The 21,899-nt window shown below is 42.5% G+C and overlaps 1 protein-coding gene across 1 annotated transcript in view; it reads left to right on the top strand.

The window, feature by feature from the left end:
* The window catches only part of VPS11 (VPS11 core subunit of CORVET and HOPS complexes), a 620,327-nt gene that overhangs the window by 445,202 nt on the left and 153,226 nt on the right, over positions 1–21,899 (top strand). Inside the window, exon 11 of the mRNA XM_044080942.1 lies at positions 20,824–20,985. Within this exon, the coding sequence (XP_043936877.1) occupies positions 20,824–20,985 (162 nt within the window). The remainder of the gene's footprint in view (positions 1–20,823; positions 20,986–21,899) is intronic.

Below are 21,899 nucleotides of genomic sequence, written 5' to 3'. Positions count from 1 at the left end.
AGCCGGTCATTTCCAATTCAAGGTCCTCCCCCTTGGTTTCACCACAGCCCCCAGGGTGTTCACCAAAGTGTTAGCAGTGATAGCGGCCCACCTGAGGCTCCAGGGAATTCAGGTCTTCCCGTACCTGGATGACTGGCTCCTGACCGCCCCGACAAGGCATCTACTCTGTGCATCCAGAAACTACTTTCTTCCTCTAGCTCCCTGGCTGGGGATCACTGTCAACATAGAGAAGTCATCTCTTACTCCGACTCAGACTGTAGACTTCATAGGGGCCAGATTGGACACAAACAAGCTCCTAGCTTTCTTGACCACAGACCGACCACTATCCCTGAGGCTACACGTGCAGGCCATTCTGCAATCTCCAGCTCCCCCAGCGGAATTGGTCCTGAGGGCTCTTGGCTCGATGGCGGCAGCGATCAACCTATTGCCAATGGCATGTTTGAACATGAGGGACTTACAATGGACTCTCCAGGTCCAGTGTTCCTTTCTTCACTATCCTCTGAGCCATCCCGTTCCCCTCAGCAGGGCCTGCAAGAGGGCCCTCCTATGGTGGCTCCAATCTCCGGACCTCCAGCAAGGACGCCCCTTTTCTATTACCCCTCCACTAGCCACGGTGACCACAGACGCCTCCCGCCTCGGGTGGAGGGGCATTGTTTGGGCAGGACAATCCAAGGCACGTGGGACCTCATGGAGACCTCACTGCATATCAACGTCCTAGAGATGAGGGCAGTGATGTTAGCGTTGCAAGCACTTCAGGACCTTCTTCCTGTAGGAACGATTGCGATTCAGACGGACAACATGTCAGTTGTCTGGTACATCAACAAACAGGGGGAACCAGGTCTTACCCACTCTGTCGAGAGGCCTTGAGGGTGTGGGAATGGGCGATCTCCACCAACCGCTTTCTCATAGCAATGCACATTCCGGGACGGTCCAACATTCTAGCGGACAAACTAAGTCGCACCATCCTGTTACCATACGAGTGGTCTCTGAATCCCGAGATAGCGAATCGGATCTTCACCAAATGGTGTCAGCCCTGTTGCGATCTCTTTACCTCTCCCTCGAACACAAAATGTTACGACTACTTCACTCTCATTTCCCCCTCCAGGGAACCCCCGAGAGATGCTCTGGTGCATGCTTGGCCTCCCGGCCTTCTTTATGCTTACCCTCCTCTTCCTTTGATGCTGAAGTTTCTTCAGAAAGCCAGTCAGTTGGGGAGCAGGATTATCCTCATTGCCCCGTTTTGGCCTCGTCAAACCTGGTTCCCTTACCTTTGGTCTCATCTGGTGAATCCTCCTTGGATTCTGCATCCCCATCCGGATCTAATATCCCACCCCCTAGATCTCCCAGTCCCAAACATAGACAACCTCAAGCTCACGGCTTGGCTGCTGCAGTTAAAACCATTCTAGTAGCAGCGCACAAGCCTTGTACTAGAAAGATCTATAGCAGCAAATGGAAACGTTTCTACATTTGGGCAGAACGCAAAAATATGGATCCTTTTACAGCTCCTTTGCCCGCTGTATTAGACTTTCTGTCAGGACTGTTTCATCAAGGGGCTAGTTCCTCCACAGTCAAGGTCCAACTAACAGCTATCACTCATTATCACGTTGGAAATGAATTGGGCCCTTTGATCACCATGAAATTGTGTAAGACCTTTTTGAATGGCACCTTTCTGCTCAGACCCCCAGTGAAGGATGTAGTCCCTCCTTGGGATTTAACGCTGGTGCTTCAGGCCTTGACAGCTCCCCCGTTTGAGCCTGCAGCTTCCATAGATCTTAAATTCTTGTCATGGAAAACGGCCTTTCTTGTCACCATCACCTCTGCTCGAAGGGTCTCTGAACTACAGGCCCTCTGTGTAAAACCCTCATACTTGACCTTTCACAAGGATAGAGTTTACCTCAGGACCAATCCCTCCTTTCTTCCCAAGGTTGCCTCTGAGTCAAATATTAACCAGTCCATCAACTTGCTGGTCTTTTTTCCTAACTACCATAACAAAGGGGAATACAAATTACACTCATTGGATGTGCATAGACAACTTCACTTCTACATCCACAGGACATCTGGTCATAGGAAATCTGACCAGTTGTTCGTCTCCTTTGCCAAATTTAACTTGGGTAAATCTGTGTCTAAAGTCACACTCTCTAGATGGATTTCACAGTGTATCCTTTTAGCATACGAAAGTTCGGGCAGGCCCGCACCTCAGGGAGTCCATGCCCACTCTACTAGATCTATGTCTACCTCTGCGGCTTTTAGAGCTAGAGTTTCTTTGGATGATATTTGCTCGGCAGCCACTTGGGCTTCATCTCATACTTTTATCAATCACTACAAATTGGACATCATCTCCAGGGGGAGAGCATCCTTTGGCTCTGCAGTACTCCGGAACATTCTTCCATGAAGGCCGCCCAAGATTCAGGTAGCTGGGGACTCTGTCCCAAAGGTTGCTGCACAAATGAAGTTAACTACTTCAGATTAAGAAGTTATGTACTCACCATAACGTTCCATCTGAGTAGGTAAACTTCATTTGTCAGCAACCTGTCCCTCCCTCCTGCCCCCTCACTTGCGAATGTTCTCATACTCAGGTCCATGGGTTTTACCCACTTATCTTGGGATTAATCATTGTTAGCAGTTTCTGCTGTTGGGCAAACTTGATCTGAGGTCAGTCAGGGTTGGCAGGGGATTATGGTTAGGGGGAGGAACTTGGAGCTCGGATCTAAAGCTGTTGAAAACTGCCGGCTCGGATCCGAGGTCTGATCCGATTCCCAAAGGTTGCTGACAAATTAAGTTTACCTACTCAGATGGAACATTATGGTGAGTACATAACTTCTTATTATTTCATCAGACCAGTTATTAATATATGAAATGATAGTTCTCCAAGCCATGCCAATTGCAGAAGTACAATCATCATCATTAAGTCAATATTTACGTCTAACAATGGTAAGCAAATCACCCAGCTTTTGACACAAGGAACACAGATCACCAGTGTTATCAGCTGTTACCTTTAAATATGCATAGCATTTATTACACTGTACAAGGTATTTGTACATTAGCAAATGGTTAGTTGCATACTCATTTAAGGAATCCATATTCAGCTTCAAACAAGTAAAATATTGTAAAAGAAAAGAATCATCAAAAATAGTAACCACAGAATTCGAGAGCTTAAATCAACTTGTATGACAAAAAAAAAAATCACACTAGCAATATATAACTAAATAATAAACTAAGTACAGTAAAGTTTTTCTGACCATACAAATTCTGCAAGCCAGACAAAAGCTGTAATTCCTTTACATTGTACGTAGTAGCTTCTGTTCACTCTCGCTCGCAGTCTCACTTCTTATTAATAAATCACAAACCAAGGTAGGATTGTTTAGATATGCTCAGGATTTCCCTCTCTGCAGTCTGTGTGAATTTATAGCTATCTAGGCCCCTTGTGGTGGCTAGAGATTGCCTTTCTAAAATCTCTCCCATTCTAACAACCAACAGTGAAATTAAAGGTAAAACAAAATATGAATCAAAGTAAATCTTGTTAAGAAGCTATCCCTTCCTACCTACAAACAGTTAAAAACAGTGATAACAAATACAATATAAATTCAAATAAAACTTCTCTTACCAGTCAATTCCACAGTAAATCACAAATCAAGCTGGGATTGTTTAGATATGCTCAGATAGATTTGTAGTACTAAGGGGCTATTGGCAAGGGAGGAGGATTACACTGATTTATATTCCACCAAAAAGTGCTGTAATGGAGCTTAACAAAATTATGGGAGAAATAATCAGCTTTTAGCATGGAATATTGTTTATAGGTGAGGGCTGGGATTTGATTTGCAGTAGCGAAGATGTGTCTGGGGGCCCAGAAGGGAAAAATATAACAAAGGAGGGTAGATTTTTGAAGAAAATTATGAAAATATTTGGCGTAGAAGATGTGAATTCAGTACTAGAAGTTTGGAGTGAATTTGCATGTTATTCCCCAAGTTACAAAAAGTAGGCTAGGCTAGACAGAATTTACATTTCACAGGAACATGTACATTTTGATACATACCCAATAACCATTTCAGATCATGCGCCAATAATAACCAAAATAAAAACACGGGTGATGAAATAATAATGAGGTACTGGTGCTTTCCCACATGTCTGTTGAAAAGAGATGAATTTAAGGAATGGGTAGTGGAAGTTATTCAGGAGCTATTAGAGAAGATAGAATTTTCTTCTGAAAATATAGTTAGAGAGTGGGATAAAATTAAAGCGGAGTTTAAAAATATGGTGGAAGTAAAAGGGAGATATGGTTAAGAAGTAACAAGAATTAGAGGGACTGACAAATGTTACATTATTGCGGAATAAGGGGAATCTTACAGAACAAGAAGAGGAGCAACTGTAGAATAGTAAACAGAAAATAAGGGATTACCTTGATAATATGCATGAGTTTAGAAAGATTGCTATTAAGCAACTGTTTTTTTGATAATTCTTGAGCACAAAAACTTTTAGCACAACGACTCTGGCAACAGAAAGTAGAAAGGGCTGTCACCAAGCTTGGGGAGCCTATAACAACGAAGATAACAAGGGATCCAGTAGAAGTTATTAGAAGTATTTTGGAAATTCTATGAAACTTTGCAGAGGAGAAATATGGAAATCAAGAAAAGGTACAAATGGAAATGTTTATGGAAAAATTAAATATGCCAAGGTTAGAGGAGGCTCAGTTACTAACAGGATAGGAGGAGATGAGATAAAAATGGTGATGTTTAACTAATCAACAGGAAAGTCCCCAGGAATAGATGATATTCCTGTGGAAGCTTGGAAGCTAGGAGGGAAAAAAAAAACTGATAAAGATCTGGAAGATTTTGTTTAACAGTATTTTTAAGAGAAGAAGTACCAACATTCTGGAAGAAAGTGGTGGTAGTTGTAATACCTAAAGAAAGAAAAGATCCAACAGAACCAGCTTCATACTAATACTTTTAATAATAACAATTATTATAAAGTGTTTATGTCTGTAATGGCTAAAAGAATGGCGAAAGTGATGCCAAAATTGATAGATATGGATCAATGTGGTTTTGTGGAGGGGAGGCAAACATTTGACAACATTAACAGAACATTGATAGTCCAGAGGGGAAGCAGAATGTAAGAATATACCACTGTTATTGGCACGTCTTGATACAGAGAAAGTATTTGACAGAGTAACCCGGGACTTTATGAACAGAACAATAGAAGCATTTTCATTCCCTGATTAAAATTATAAGGTTCATTAGGAGGATATATGAGGGATCTGAGGTGAAAATTAAGTGGGTGGGGGTCCTCTCTGATAATTTTCACTTGAAGAGAGCAACGGGGTGTCCTCTCTCCCATTTGTTGTTTGCATTATATTTAGAACCAATAGTATGAGACTCAGAAATTCAAGGATATAATTGGTACGGTAGTCAAGAAAAGCTGGCTGTATTTGCAGTGACATTATTTTTATACCTGACAGAACCAGAAAGGGACATTAGAGTGCTGTGGAACATATTAAGACATTTTCAGATCTTTTCGGGATACAAAATTAATGAAGCCAAAACAAAGGCAATAGCTGTAAATTATGTACCTACATAGAAATTGGTTCAGCAGTAGCCATATTTATGGTGAAGTGATAAAATGAAGCATTTAGGAGTATGGATTAAAATTTATTGTGTGGCAGCTGAAGATATGTGGGAAGAGACTAAAACGATAATACAAAAACCGACTGAAAAATTGGAAGCTCTGTTATATGGCTATCGATTGTAAGATGCAAGCAGATAAAATGTTTTTAGTCCTTTTAGTCTTACACAGGTCAGGCATATTTTATCAACCAGAGGAGAAGTTGTGAATACCAATTAATAAAGAGCTGAAGGATTTTATCTGGGAAGGGAGGACTACAAGAGTCTAGTGGGATAAGCTTTTTCTTCCAATAGATCAGGTTGGATTGGGATTACTCGATTTAAAGAGCTATTTCATAGCAGCACATTTAAGACTGCTATACAGAGCACAAGCAGAAAACTATAATTCATAGTGGAAAGACATGATGATGAAACAGGGGGGAAGCTCAAGAAACAAGGAGAGACTGGGGTTTTAGATGCAGACCTTTAAGGAGAATAAAAGTAATCAAATAGAAGTCATATTCATAACATAGCAGAAAGTATTCTAAGAACTAAGCTAACAACAGGAATGGAGAAAGGAGATTCTGCCAATAGGGATGACTGCAATTAGGGTTACAGACCATAAGCAAGAGGGGGCTGGAATTTATTGGAGAAAACTGACAAAGTAACCAAGGGATTGGGAGCAAATAACTAGAGAAGGAACGGTAATAGAATGGAAAGACTCCAAAAACTTATTTAGACTGCAGGTTAGAGATTGGCTTCCCTATCAAGGATTGATGTGAAGAGTATAGGCAAAGAGAAAGACATAGTGGGGTCCTAAATGAAAGACCAGCACTGGTAGAGTTTTTAGTAGAATCTAGAACAGAAGTTGCCTTTAAGAAAGGAGTAATAAGTAAAGCATATAAAATATTGCATGATAACTATAAAAATTAATCATAAGTGGTTAGAAAGGATTGGGAAGAGACATGGGATACACAATTTACAATGAAACAGTGGGGGGATATATGTTTGTTTCCCGAATATGTAACAACGTCTGGAAGATTTATGGTCTTTGTTTGGAAGTGTTTACATAGGTATTTCTATACGCCAAGTAGACTCCAAAGAATTTTTCTTCAAGTAGACAGCAAATGTTGGAGGTATAATAGGGAAGAAAGAGGTAACTGGAAACATTTTCTAGGAGTGTAATGATTTGGCAGACTTTAAAGATTTCCTACAGACTGCTCTGTTGGAGATGTTGTGTAAGCAAATTCTTGTAACTAAGGAGATGATTTTTTTTCAGCTATGATAAAGACTCAGAATTGTCTAGACATAGTAAGGTCTTCCCAAGTCTAATTGTGATGGCTATCAAAAAAGCAATTCGTAGAAAATGGAAATCAAAGTCTAAACCAACTTTACTAGAAGTATTGAAGATAGTAACAGATATAAAACAACTGGAATTGGGATCTTTAGAAAAGGGTAGGAGCAAATTGCATTGGAAAAATTGGAAGTGTGGGATCAGTACATGTAGAAGAGCAATGGGGTTTAAAAGAAGGCAGGAATTAAATTAACTATGTAATGGTTATAAGTGATGTATAATGTTTGCAGCTACAGTTGTATCGGCATGGTTTGTAAAGTATAATGTTTGCAACTGAGATTGTGTTGGTATGGTTTATTTTCATTTATATAAATGTAAGATTGCCTGCGTCATACATAACAAAGATGTTTCTTGTTTTTTTTTTTTAAAAAGAAGTTTGGACTGGAGGTAAGAGACTGCCTTCCATGTGATGGTTGATATCAGAGTATTGGCAAAGAGAAAGAAATAGGGGAGTTCTAAGTGAAAGACTTGCTCTGGTAAGAGTTTTCATTCGAATCTAGAACAGAAACTGGTGTTAAAAAGGGGACAATTAGTAGAGCATATACAATATTGCACAGTAGGTATAAGAATCAATAAGAGCAGGTTTAGAAAAACTGGGAAGAGAGACTGGAAATACAATTTACAAGAAAACAATGGGAGGACATATGTATGGCTCCTGAATATACAACGAAGTCCAGAAAATTTAGAATTTTTGGTTGGAAAGTGTTTTCATAGATATTTTTATACCCCAAGCAGACTTCAGAGAATTTTTCCTCAGGTAGATGGTAAATGTTGGAGATGTGATGCGGAAGAAAGGTGACTGGGAACATGTTTTGGGGAGTGTTATGACTTGGCAAATTAAAAAAATTTCCTATAAAGTGCTCTTGTCAGAAATACTTGGGTAGGAAATGGCTGTAACTAAGGAAATTATTCTTCTAAGCTGAGAAACGGGTATAAATTGGCTAGACATATTAAGACCTTGTTACATTTAATTCTCTTGGCTGCCAAAAAAACAATTACTAGAGAATGGAAATAAAAATCTAAACCAGCTTTATATGAAATATTGAATGTTGTAAAAGAGATAAAAGAACTGGAAGACTGATCTTTAGGAAAGGGAAGGACAATACATATAAAGTAATGTTCAAGAGGAGGAGGAGTAAAGTTTAAAAGAAGACAGTAATTGAATGATTTATGTAATGCTGAACTGAAAGACAGTTGTCATAAAGAAAGAAAACTTGTAATGAATAATGTGTACATGAAAACCATGTTAATATAGTTTGTTTTCTTTTCTATTAATGTATGTGTGGCTATGTCTTAAGTGATAAACAAGGCCACCACAAATCTTAGTTAATGAAAAGTCATCCTCTGGTTGGATAAATACCTGTGTGACATGCACAAAAAAGCTGTGATGCATTAACTTTAATATAACAGATTTATTTTATTGCATTTTTTTAAATAGTTAATTGTTCTTTTTTTAAGTTTTACAGAACACTGTAGGTAATACCCATGTAGTGTGAATAAAAACCATATTAACCCCAAATCTATAGAAATTCATTTATGCTGGGGGTGGAAAGGGACTATGAGCCTGATTCCAAAAGACTTGCTCTCCGAGTAAGTGAGTTACTCTGAGAGCAAGTCTTTTGGAATCTAGCCTGTTTATAGATGGCCCTTACCCTGAAATAAGTCCTTGAGAGGAAGTCATTTGGAATTGTGCCAAATATGTTGTCAGTGATGAAAGGATTGAAAATAGACCTTAGGGGCTGTGCACTGGATTTGGTTATCCCTAAACACCCTAGAGGCCATATCTGTGGTCTTTGGCGCACTCTTTTGACTTTCTTCTCAATCTGGCTCTGCACTGATTGGTTATCTGTAAGCATGTGAAAGGTCATGTCTGTGGTGTTGGTGAGTGCTCTGTAGACTTTCCTCCAAACAGCCGTGCCCTCCAAGCTTACATGCCAGTCAAGCTTGAAGGCTATGCCTTTAGTTTTGTACATTTTGCATAAATTACAGTAACTTCACTTTATCATTGTCTCATAACATAGCCAATAAGGGAATCCTCTGTATTTTCAGTACTGCTATAGATTGTAGCATCAGTTGTGAACATGTGATTAAACTGGATCACTTGTTCACTGCTACCCTTGAATATTCATCCTTTGCTTTTGACTACTGCATATCTTGACTCAGATTACAGCTGCAGTATTCCAAACAGATGGGTTTTCACCACTGACATCCAGCCAGAGTAGAAAATCATAACCATCCCTAAGTTGTACATCCTACATATGATCTCAGCTCACAAGCATAGGAGTATATAGCTGGATATTTGAGTGTAGATCGTCAGATTATCAAACTGCCAGCCAAAACGCAGGTCTCGCACTTGTCAGATTGATCTTCATGTGATTATTCCTACTGTAGGTGCTAAAACAAGATACATAATTGCCCCATTGGGATCCTTCCTTTACTCATATAAATTGATGCTCTGTAGTCCTGTCTCGCCTTCATTCTTACTCTTGGGATCGGAGCCGAACCTCGGCTCCAACTCGTCCATACTTTAGCTCTAAAACTTCTGGTTAGCTCATGGCTAGGAGGTATCCCATGATGCATCACAAACACAACCAAGATCTCGTTTGCCGCTCGTTCAGCTCAGACATGATTCTTCTTGGCCGTGGCTAAGTGAACATTTTTTCAATATCTTTGACTGGTTTATTGTTGGCTAAAATATCCTTTTTGGTAGTTTAGTGTGTTGTTTGCAGTCCGTGTCTGTTTTAGACTATTTGCTGCTTTGTTTTCTTTGTGTACTGCTTGTACGTTGTTTGGCCGTTCTTTCGTTGGCCTTTTGTAACCCTGCATCACTGTCTTTTGTGCTGCTTGTTCTCCTTGTTTCCTCTCTCCTTGGGCTAGGCCCATTTAAGTTAGAGGACCTAGTCCTCTGTTCTGTTGTCTGTCTCTCCCTGGGCTAGGCCCGTTTAAATTAGAGGACCTTCTCCCTGGGCTAGGCCCGTTTAAATTAGAGGATCTAGTCCTCGAGTTATCTCTTTCTCCTTTTAGGGTTAGGCCGTTTAAGTTAGAGGACCTAGTCCTCTGTTTGCCTATTTGTTTTCTATCTTGAATAGAGTTGTTGGATGTTATTAGCGGTTTTTGCTATGTCAAAAGATACTAAGTATCATAAGCCTTCGGACTTCAAAAAGTGTAATAAATGTGCCCAGAAAATTTTGTTGACAGATGGACACAATTTGTGTGTTTACTGTTTGGGGGCTGTCCATCTCCAAGAGTCTTGCCTGTTTTGTCATGCATTCAGTCATCGTGTTCTTCAGGAGAGGAAAAACAAACTTATTTTGAAAGGACTATTGAAACATTCCTTTGAGGAGGAATTGGCTTACTCATCATCCAGCTCTAAATCTCCTTCCTCTTCTAAGAAAGACAGACCAAAAGCTACAAAAAGGTGGTCTCCCACCCATTCTGTGTCGTCGGAGCTGTCTGACAAAATTACCAAAGTGACTACACCCACGTCGGCTCCACTGGTTTCGGTGCCGACAGAGGTTACCATTGTGGATCCATCAGTTTTGGCTCCAGGAACTTCGGAGCCGATAACTGACACTATGTCTCAGAGCTGGTCAGCTGAATTCCGACCGGTTTCCCCGACTCTTAGGTCGCCTATATTCCAGCAATCTATATCCCCCACTCTATCTTCCAGGTCCACTAGGAGCCTTTTGGATGAGGACGTTGAGAGAGTGGTGCGTAGACTGCTTCAGACTTCTGCGCTGACAGATTTACTTTCAGCTCCGTCCCTGTCTGCTCCGGAGCCTAATGTGCCCTCACACCCTGTCGATTTTCCTCCTCTGAGCTTCTCTGAGCCTTCAGAGCCAGAGTTGTCAGTGCCTCGGTTGTGGAAAGGTCGGTTCCAGCTACCTCAGCTGGTCTCTCAATTCCGATATCCACTCCGACCCTTTTGGTGCCATCCTTGGGGTCTAGGGTCCTTAGTTCTCCGGTCGGGCCTGAGGGGGACGCTTCAAATGGGACTTCGGTTCCGAGGCTACCTCTCGGTACTTTGGCACGGGTGAGCTTGGACCTCACATCTGCCTCGGAGCCCATCTCCTCGGCACCGAGGACCACCTCTGCATCTTTTGAGCGGAGGGCATCCTCGGAGCTGTGAGGATCAGCCTTCGAAGTGATGAGGAGTGTGTGCTGTCCAAGTCTTCAGTTTCAACCACAGGTACCTACACTCTTCCCCCTAAAGCACCGACTTCAGTCTCAGCTCCCTCTCTCTCCCAACACAGCAGAGACTCGCAGCCTCAGGAAACCTCCATGAGTAGTCCCCAGTCTTCCAAGGTCTCCCCAGAATACCCTTCTGAGAAGCCATCTAGGAAGTAAACTTGTAAGAGGAAACATGTTGACTCCCCTGATGAGTCTATTGCATTGGACACTGACCTCGAGGAGTCAGAAGGGTCCCCCAAGTCATCCTCTGATGATATCTCATTCGCAGCTATCCTTGAGATCCTGAAACAGAGAGGCGGCTGGCCCACCACAGCCCCTTCTGATGAAGAGTCAGTGTACCTGAAGGCTTTCGGGTCTCAACCCTCCACCTCTTGGGTGTCTCCACCTTTTGATGAACTACTGGATCTAATGAGTGGAAAGGTGTGGGAATCTCCTGATTCTGTGGAACTGGTCCCTAGAAGACCAAATACATTTTTGTCAGCACCCCAGGACAAGGACTTTATTACTAAGGGCATTCCAGTAGATGCCATGGTGGTGGCAGCAGCCACCAAAAAAGAACTTGCCGAATCTTCCTCCATTGTCCATCCACCGAACAAGGAGTCTTGAACGATGGATAGGTACGGGAAGCATGTCTTTTCTTTAGCGGCTTTTACACTTAGATCGCTGAACTACCTGTCTCATTTCACAGGGCTCCAGAGAGATCTCCTAAAAGAGCTGGGAGATGCTCTGCAGGATAACGTAACCAATGCGGTATCTCAGAAGGTTAACGCACAGATGTCTATCCTAAATTCTATTGTGAACTCCACCATGAGGCTAATATCTTACACAAGTAGATCTACTTGAGTTTGCAAGTTGGATTTACATTTTGTTTTATCAACTGTTCGTGCACTTTTTAACTAACGGCAAAGTAATAAAAGAACTTTTTATCTACAATTGGAGGAATATTTTGTTCCAGTTAAAGGAGAGTTTATTGGGCTTCAGTGCTTGCACACATATTTTCTTGGTCTTGTGGGACTTAGTTCGTTTTTTACTTCGTTTAATATCTTACACTGCTGATGGAGCGAGCAGGGCAGCGGGTTCGGGAGTCTCTCTTAGGAGACGCTCCTGGATGCGTTTGTGTAACTTTGCAGAGACCTTTAAGTCTACGTTTACCAGTGCCCCTTTTGATGGATCCTCATTGTTTGGAACCAAGGTAAAGGACACACTCACCAGGTGTAAGCAGGAAGGAAAAACCCTATCTGCCGTATGAGTCCATTTTTCCTTTCCTTCTAGACCCTATCACAAGGGGCAGAAGGGCAGCAAAATGTGGTTCAAAAAGTCGCAGCATTTTTTTCAGGACGCGCAAGGTGATTACTTCTCCAGAGGCAGAGGAGGAGGAAATAATGGTAGACTCTGCCCTCGGGATAGAGGAGACCCGCAGAACCAGGGAGACTGTGATTCCTTTCGTGGTTGTCCCTATCAGTGCTCCTGAAAGGAGGCCCGACTGCACATCCCTGGAGCCAGTCGGGGGTCATATGTCTGTATACCCAGAAGCCTGGTATGATTCTACTCAAGACAAGTGGGTATTAAAGATAATTACCAGAGGTTACCATATTCCCTTCTCTTCTCCACCCCCTCGGACCAGATGAATCCCAGATGTGCCCCTCAATCACAGGGATTCAGCAACTCTAGAAATCCAAAAGTTGCTCGTAAAGAGTCATCCAACCCGTCCCCACAGACCAAGTAGGATTAGGGACTTACTCCACATTCTTTTTGGTGCCAAAAAGAACAGGGGACTTGAGACCCATATTGGATCTCAGCAAATTGAACAAACCTGTACAGAAGTCCAAGTTCCGAATGGTCACTTTACAGTCGATACTCCCGTTGTTAGGGAAAGACATTTGGATGTGCTCCATAGACCTCCAAGATGCATACTACCATATCAAAATGGACAGGGCATCAAGGAATCATTTACGCTTCCGTCTGGGAGCCAGTCATTATCAGTTTTGCGCCCTGCCCTTTGGTCTCACCACAGCCCCCAGGGTATTCACCAAATGCATGGCAGTGGTCACGGCTCACCTGAGACTTCAGGGATTCCAAGTGTTTCGTACCTTAATGACTGGCTCCTGACTGCCACCACCAGGCATCTACTATTACAGGCCAGGGACGCTACTATTTCAGCTTGCCTGCAGTTAGGGTTTACAGTAAATTGGCAAAGATCTGCATTATCGCCCTCTCAACATGTGAATTTTATTGGCGCTGAAATAAACACCATCTCAATGAGGGCTTATCTTCCCGTAGAAAGAATTCAGAACCTCAGGGAACAAGTGTTGCGCTTACTTCCTCTAAAGAAAGCGAAAGCAAAGTTGGTGGTCAAGTTGTTAGGGACAATGGCTTCGACAATAACAGCTCCATTAGCCAGACTGCACATGAGGGTCCTGCAGTGGTTACTTTTTGCCCAATGGTCACTGCAGTGTCTACCTCTGTCACTCCCCATCCTGATAACAGATTTGTGCAAACAGGATCTTCACTGGTGGACCCAGTCCAGCAATCTGAACTCAAGCAGACCATTTGTCCCCCCCCCCCCCGCTGCCACCATGAACACGGGTGCCTCCCAGATAGGGGGGGGGGGGCATTATCTAGGGAGAACAGTCCAAGGCACATGGCAGGAACACAAAGCTCATTTGCATATCAACGTCTTGGAGATGAGAGCAGTGCTTCTGGCATTGGAAGCACTTCACAACTTTCTTCGTCTAGGGACGATTACAATCCACTCGGACAATATGTCACTGGTGTGGTACATAAACAAACAAGGCGGGACCAAATCTTACCCCCTCTGCAGAGAAGCCCTTCGAGTGTGGGAGTGAGCAGTGTCTTCCCAGCACTTACCGGTCGCAACGCACATTTAGGAGAAATCCAACGTCATAGTGGACAGGCTCAGCAGGGTTATTCTGATGCCTCACGAGTGGTCTCTGAACACATATATTGTGGAACAAATCTTTCGCAAATGGGGTCAGCCTTGCTGCGATCTGTTTGCCACCCCTCTCAATGCCAAATGCAGCAGCTACTTCACCCTGATTCCCCCGGAAGGGGAAACACCTAGAGATGCACTCGTTCACGATTGGCCCTCGGGACTTCTCTATGCTTTTCCTCCTGTCCCCCTCATATCGAAGGTAATTCAGAAAGCAATATCCTTGGGAAGCAAAATTATCCTAATTACTCCTTACTGGCCTAGACAAATTTGGTTCCCCTTTCTCAGACCTCATCGAATGGACAAACCGTGGACTCTGGACCCAGTGCCAGACTTGTTGGCACATGTCAGGGGTGTTCCATCCCTCGCTCCACACACTCAACCTGACAGCTTGGCTGCTCCAATTCCATTGCTAGTCAGGCTTCATGACTTTTCTCCCGACGTTGTACACATCCGACATCCTCTCACAAACCTTCTACCAGAAAAATTTATACCTGTAAATGGAAAAGATTCTCCTTTTGTGGCCATGAGAGAAACCTGGATCCTTACACAGCTCCCATTTCTGCCGTATTAGATTTCCTTTCTCAGTTATTCAACCAAGGTTCAGCAGCTGCCACTATTAAAGTTCAATTGGCAGCCATTTCCACCTTTCATTTGGCCAATGAACCTAATCTTATAGCTCATAGGCTGTGTAGAGCCTTCCTTAAAGGGACCACCTTGTTAAGACCCCCAGTCATGGATCCGGTGGCACCATGGGATTTGAACTTTTTTCTCCATAAACCTACGTCAAGCCCTTTTGAACCTCCAGCTACGTGTGACCTCAAGTTTTTTATCTTGGAAAACTATATTTTTAGTGGCCATCACTTCTGCAAGAAGGGTTTCTGAACTGCAAGCTCTTTCCATTAAGCCCCCTTATTTGGTGTTTCATAAAGATAGGGTCTCCTTCTGGAAGAATCCTTCCTTTATTCCTAAGGTTTCTTCCCAAGCCAGTATTAATCAATCCATTGAATTGCCTGTATTCTTCTCTAATTTTTCTAACAAGGCAGAGTACAAATTTCACCAGTTGGAGGTGCATAGACAATTGTGTTTTTATCTGAACAGAACTAAAGATTTCAGAATGTCAGATCAATTGTTTGTTTCCTTTTCAGATACTAGGAAGGGCCTTCCAGTTTCTAAAGTCACATTATCTCACTGGATTTCCAGCTGCATTTCCTTTGTTTATTCATCCAATGGCAAAGATCTTCCCTTCAAGGTGAAAGCTCATTCTACCAGGTCTGTGTCTACCTCGGTAGCTTTTCAGGCTAAAATCAAAATAGACAACATTTGTGCTGCAGCAACATGGGCTTCACCTCGTACATTTATTACTCACTGCAAATTGGATATGGCTTCCAGGAACAGGTCTTCCATTGGTTCCACAGTACTCAGGAGCATTTTCCAGTGAGCCACCCAAGATGAAGGTGCTAGGGACGCTGTCCCAAGAGTAAGAATGAAGGCAAGATAGGACTACAGAACATAAAGAAGTTATGTACCTACCATAACGTTCAATATTTGTAGTCCATCTCACCCTTCATTCTTACGAACCCACCCTCCTGCCCCTTCCATGAGGACCTGGGGGTAGAGTGTCTCCTGTTGGTTTGGTTATGTTAGTCCTTTCAACTCGGTTTGTTTTTTGTCTCTGTATATTTCTCCTTGCAGCAAACAAGGTCTGGGTTGTGTTTGTGATGCATCATGGAATACCTCCTAGCCACAAGCCAACCAGAAGATTTAGAGCTAGAGTATGGCCGAGTCGGAGCCGAGGTTTGGCTCTGATCCTAAGAATAAGAATGAAGGGCGAGATGGACTACAAACATCGAATGTTATGGTAGGTACATAACTTCTTTTTTTGCATGTCTGTGTTAGACGTCAGCTAGGAGGAGTAAGTGTGAGTGCTGTAGGTAAATTCCCTCCATACACAGTGTCTGTTCTGCCTTGGTGCAAACACAACTACAAGGCTTTTTTCATTTGCCAGTCCTTTGACTATGACTTTAAGATCCCGTTTATCTTCACTCATCACCTTCTTAAAGACCCAAAGTCTTAAGTGTTTGACATACTCCAGGATGGCAGATTTCACCTCTGAGAATGTACCTCCATCCCACAATAAAAATCTTAAAAGGCTTAGGCCTGACACTCAGTCTGATTTCAATGCACCTGCAGAGGTTAGAGATACCCCTGTATATCCGACTCTACCTCTGATGACATCTGCCACAACCCCACAGCAGGCGGGTATATTGTTGGAGGTCATACAACTGAAAAGGCCACTTCTGTGAAAAGGGGGACCACAACTTATTTCAGAGGGACTAGAAGACATCCCACAGATTTTAGTCAGGGAAGATATTCCTAGAATGCTAATTGAGGTATGTCAGAGTTCTGAGCAATCTCACTGGGTCCAGAAGGATGTCACACCTAAGAAAAAGTGTCAGAACATGTCCCTTCACCCCCTCCATCAACAGAGAAGCAGTGGATGAACTTCTGTCAAGGTCTGCTCAAGGCCATTTTGGTCCTGAAACCACTTTTTTTATCTGCTCCCCCCACCCAGAAAATAAATTGCTGTTGATTCATTGTCTTCTGAAGAGGAAGGTGCTTCTGGCTCTGACCATTCTTTGGCTTATTCCTCTCAAATCCACTCCCCTAGTTAAGTCCCTTCAGATGGTGAAGTCCTCAATCTCTCCTGACCCCCCTGTGAAAGAGACTTTGCTTGGAGAGATGTTTTTAAATATAATGAAACATTTTGAGTGGGAGTATAAACCATTTCTGAGTCCAGAAAAGGTACTGTAGTCTCTGGCAAATGGGCATTCCTGCCCCTGTCCCTCCAGTACTGGTGGCCTTTTTGGATGCCTTCCAGTCTACCTCTGACACTCTTAATTCATAACCTCAACTCCCCAAAGACCAAACAGATTCTACAAAGTTCTTGATGAACTTTAATTCTTGTATAAGAACCCTATAGTAGACCCATCTGCAATTTCTCTCTCATCAGACAAACCTTCTAAATTGCTCCCCAGTGCCAGTGTCTTCCCTTCAGATAAGAACAGTAGGGCCATGAATAGGTGGAAAAAGAAAGTCTATACTTCTCTGGCTTTCAAGGCTGTTAACTCTACTAGATTTAGATGAACAAATGTCTGTTGTCCATCCTCAACACTTTGAGTAAAGTAGTGGGAGATTCCCAGGTCTAATATTCCAAACAACAAATGTTCTCTGGTTAATCAGGCTCCTCAGGTGACTAGACACTATATAAAATGTAGTTATGGTGCTGTAGAGGCCCATTCCAGAGCAGCCGCTTCTAGTAGTCATCTACAGGTATGCATGACTACACAGTCAACCTATGCCAGAGGATTTCAAGAGTGAGCTCATATATTCACCCTTAGATAAGAATCTTTTGTTTGGCCCACAGGCAGCCAACTTATTTAAAGCCTTACAGGAACAAAGCAAAACTAGGAAATACTGTAGACATATTCTGTTTGCCTCTTTACCGAGATAACAGAGGAACTTCCCTGCCAAGCCCACTTTTTTCATTAGCAGGGAATCTAGGCCACTTCAGAAATACTGAAAGGCACCCAGGAAGAAATTTCCAGAGAATCATCAGAGGGACCCCAGATCTGGGAGGAGGCTTTCTTTCTCAGAGAAGTCATTACAAGTCCCCCACTCCCCCCTCAGTCCTGCCCCTCTCCAAAAGACTAACTTGAGTCCATTTCAGATTGGAAAAGATTACCACAGGCCAATGGGTGCTTTCTGTCATAAAAAGGGTAATGCCCTGTCTTGGAAAGAACTCCCTCCCTTGAGTGATATCCCTCCTCCTCCCCCCGCAACTAACTGCAGCTTCTTCCGATTATCCTCCAGGAACTGCAGCCCCAAAGCACAATAGAACCATTGATTGCCAAATTTGTAGGAAAGGGTTTTTACTCCAAGCTGTTTCTAGTTCCAAGAAGAGGAGACTGTACACAATGTACAGACCCTGTTGCCTTTTACTCTTCCACAGTTACATCTATGTTCAACTGGATCTAAAGGATGCCTGTCTACATATTCCCATTCGTCCCCCATGCAGAAAATTCCTCGGGTTCTGTACTGGCTTATCTCACTTTCAGTTTACTGCTTTGCCTTTTGGGATTTCCACAACCCCAAAAGTTTTCACAAAGCGTCTAGCACCGGTGATAGCTTTCTCCCAAACTTGGGGAATTCAGATTAACCTTACTTAGATGATCTGATGATCCAAGCTGCCTTGTCACAGACCTTACTATAACACCTCCAGTCCACCCTCAACCTACTCTTGCAGTTGGGGTTTACTGTCACCTACAAAGAATCCTGTCTTCAGCCCACCCAGGACCTAGTGTTCCTAGGCTGCAGAGTACACCAACAATATGCAGGCCTTCTTACAGTTACTCAGCCAGGGAACTTCTAAGGGCCTAGGATTCATGGCAGCAACCATCCCAGTACTCCCTCGTTGCATATGAGGAAAATTCACTCGTACCTGAAAACAGTATGATCTCAACATAGTCATCCTGTAGACATAGATACCCCTGATACCCTCATACCCTGTCTCAGAAAGGAGATATCATGGTGTGTGGCCCAGGTGAATCTCATCCAGGACTTTCCTTCAAACCACAGACTCCAGCTCAACAGATGTACACAGTCAGCCATCCCTGTCTGTCTGCCTCTAAACCCACCTATTATGTTCAAGCCTGAGGTCAACAATGCCTAAAAAAGGTACTGGATCTAAGACCCCCAAACAAGCCCATTTCCCCTCCTAGGGACTTCAGCTTCTTACTGGAAAAGCTCACTCTGCCACCATTTGAACCAGCAGCTTCAGCAAATCTAAAATTCTGAAAACTGTCTTGCTACTAGCCCTTAATCCTGCTAGGAGAATTTCAGAACTTCATGCACTCGTGGCCATTCCACCCTTTCTTATTTTTCACAAAGACAGGGTTAAGCCCTCATTCCTGCCTAAGGTGGTGAGCGAGATGTCCCTCAACCAGGACATCAACCTGCTTACTTTCTTTCCCAATCCACAGAACCGAGGGAAAATACTCCTGCCCACCCTAGATGTACACAGACAGCTGAGGTTTTATTTTTGTAGAACTGAATCTGTTTGTAAGACAGGACAGCTGTTTGTCACTTTTATGGACTCCAGAACTAAGCCAGCCAGAATCTAAACTAACCATTGCAAGCTGTATCTCTAAGTCCATCTCCTTTTGTTACTCATACAATAGCAAATTCTTGCCCTCTTGCCCTTAAGCTTACTCCTCCAGGGCAGTGGCATCATTGGGGACTTTCTGCAAAGGGATTTATGTCAGGACAATCCTCGAAGCTGCCACCTGGTCTTCTGTACACACTTTCACTAAACATTATAGAATTAATGATTTTTTAAGATCCAGAGCTGCTTTTGCTAGCTCTCTTCTCTTTCTAGACTCTTGGACATTTATATTCTCCAATAACCACATTTTCTTCTGTTCCCTTGAGTTGTGAGACTCGCCTTTCTGTTTGGAATACTTCAACAGAGGTCTCATTCCGGAAATAGTACAGTTGTGTAAGAACTCATCTTAACAGGAGATGTCCTACTGATGACTGTTGCAGTATTCCTTCCATCCCTCCTTTCCTCTTTGGATACTATCTCTTTCTTTCTTATTGCCCTGTCTACAGGACTGTAGGACTGCGGGAGCTCCTGTCATTCCCTATTTTTCCCCACCTAGCTGACTAGTCTCTCTCAGAGGTCTTCTGTCTACTGGCTTGGAGATAATCTGAGGATCTGTGCTAATACTTCCACCTATGTAACTCTCCACTTGCATGCTGAGGTCATATGTTGGACATATGATCTAGGGAAGGTTAAGCTTTGGTACCCCAGCCAGACATCATTGGTGAAAACCCATCTGTGTAGAATATTGCAATAGTGATCAGTAGGAAATCTACTGTTACTGTAAGTTCCTACACTACTGTACTTTCTTTACTAGTCTTATTTTTGAGGATAAGACATTTTTGTCCACTGCTTTTTTTGTCGCAGATAATTTGATTCATTTCTATTCCATTTACAATTCATAATTCCCAAATTTAGACAGTTGATGTTCCTTATAGAGCAGAAATTAATGAACTAGCAACCTTGACATTCCTAAATATTAATGTTTCCACGTGTTTGTTCAGGTTGACCCCATTGTTCAACTTCACTTTTTTGCTGCAAGAATTATTTCCTGATTGCTGCAGCTGAAATTGCAGTACTCCTTTGATTCTTGGGCCTCACTTTCCTGTTAAATAATTATTTCCTGCTTCTGCTTTTCCTCTTTCTTCCCTTTCCAGGTATATTTTTTTGTCTTTATGCTACCCCTTTCTCCAACTTTTCTGCATAGGCTCTAGGTTTATAGGTAGCTACTAGGCATGCAGTCCAGGTGACCATTGAAGGGCCTAACCTAGTCTAGTAGTCCAGGGTGCTTATTGATTAAGTGACATGCTGTATGTTACACAGTAAGCAAATGGAGGCTGATGGAATCGCATCTTGGACTACAGGGAGTAGAGTAACAGTTCTTAGCCTTAATCAGCTGCAAAACTGGCAGTCTTTGCCTTTCTTTTTGATTCCCATCCAAAAAGTGGTGACTACAACAGTTTTTTTAGATATTTAGAATAAACAAGAGTAGTAGTATGTCCTTAGCAGTGTTGAATGTAAACAAACACATGCATGCCTTAAACTGTTTGAAGTATTTCTTTTTTCTTTTTAGGCAAATTCTGAGGAGTTCATTCCAATTTTTGCCAACAACCCTCGCGAGCTGAAGGCTTTCCTGGAACATATGATTGATGTGCAGCCTAACTCTCCACAAGGGACATATGACACATTACTAGAACTTCACCTCCAGGACTGGGCACATGAGCAAGACCCTCAGGTTTGCCATTTTGTTCTACAGCTGCTGTATAACTTTCTGTTAGTTGAAGTGAATATCAAAGGTGGCATCTTACAAAATTCGTGTTTATTTTAAGTAGCGGAATATTTTGAAATATAGGCATCCTGCAGTTATTGTTATTCCTCTTTAGTGCATCAGTTCTGAACAGAAATCACTGCCTGGATTTTGTCATTTTCCTGACTGATTACCATTCATTTTCCATCATAGGGTGTGTTAGTTTGCAGCAGTGATCCTTTGTTATCCAAATAGTGAACTATTGCTTTAGTGCTGGGATTACTTCTTAATAGCTTTCCATATTATTTGTATATTATTGAATGTCTTATTTGAAATTTAACATTTAAAATGCTCATGAGGTGATTAGCATTTGTATTAGAGTGTAGCCAATGCGAGGGAGGAAATAGAGCAAGGCTAAAACAGTGTTATGTCTAATGGGGGAACAAAGAATAAGATGGTACTTACTTATCCCCCTGTCCACCAAGAGAAAAAGGAAGGAGAAACTGAGTTTGCAGTTGCAGAAATAAAGAGGAACTCCAGCTTTCCTTGAGAAGAGGGAGCTGCATCATTTACAACCAGTTCCAGAAATTAAGTGAATTATAGAAGCATTACATAACAGCTTCCAGTTTTGTGACATCATACCACCTACCAGAAAAGTATCTTTTTGATATGATGTAAAAAGTAGGGTGGAAACATAATGTCTGATGATCATGAGTCCTCTGGGTGACAGCAGCCATCAGTCAGTGTAGCTTGATGTATGTGGGATGTTTTTCTACAACTCCCAAGTCCTAGATTTCAGATAAAAGGCATTGGAAATTTAAACAAGGTGCTTAAGAATCATCTATCAAGTTCACAACAGTATGGAAAAGGTGTGGAAAATATGCATCCTCAAAGAAGCACAG

Source organism: Protopterus annectens, chromosome 8.part0 (genome assembly GCF_019279795.1).
Source record: "Protopterus annectens isolate FY-2018-M chromosome 8.part0, PAN1.0, whole genome shotgun sequence".
Taxonomy (NCBI): Eukaryota; Metazoa; Chordata; order Ceratodontiformes; family Protopteridae; genus Protopterus; species Protopterus annectens.
The sequence above is the reverse complement of the archived record's forward strand: the minus strand, read 5'-3'. Positions and strand labels throughout refer to the sequence as shown.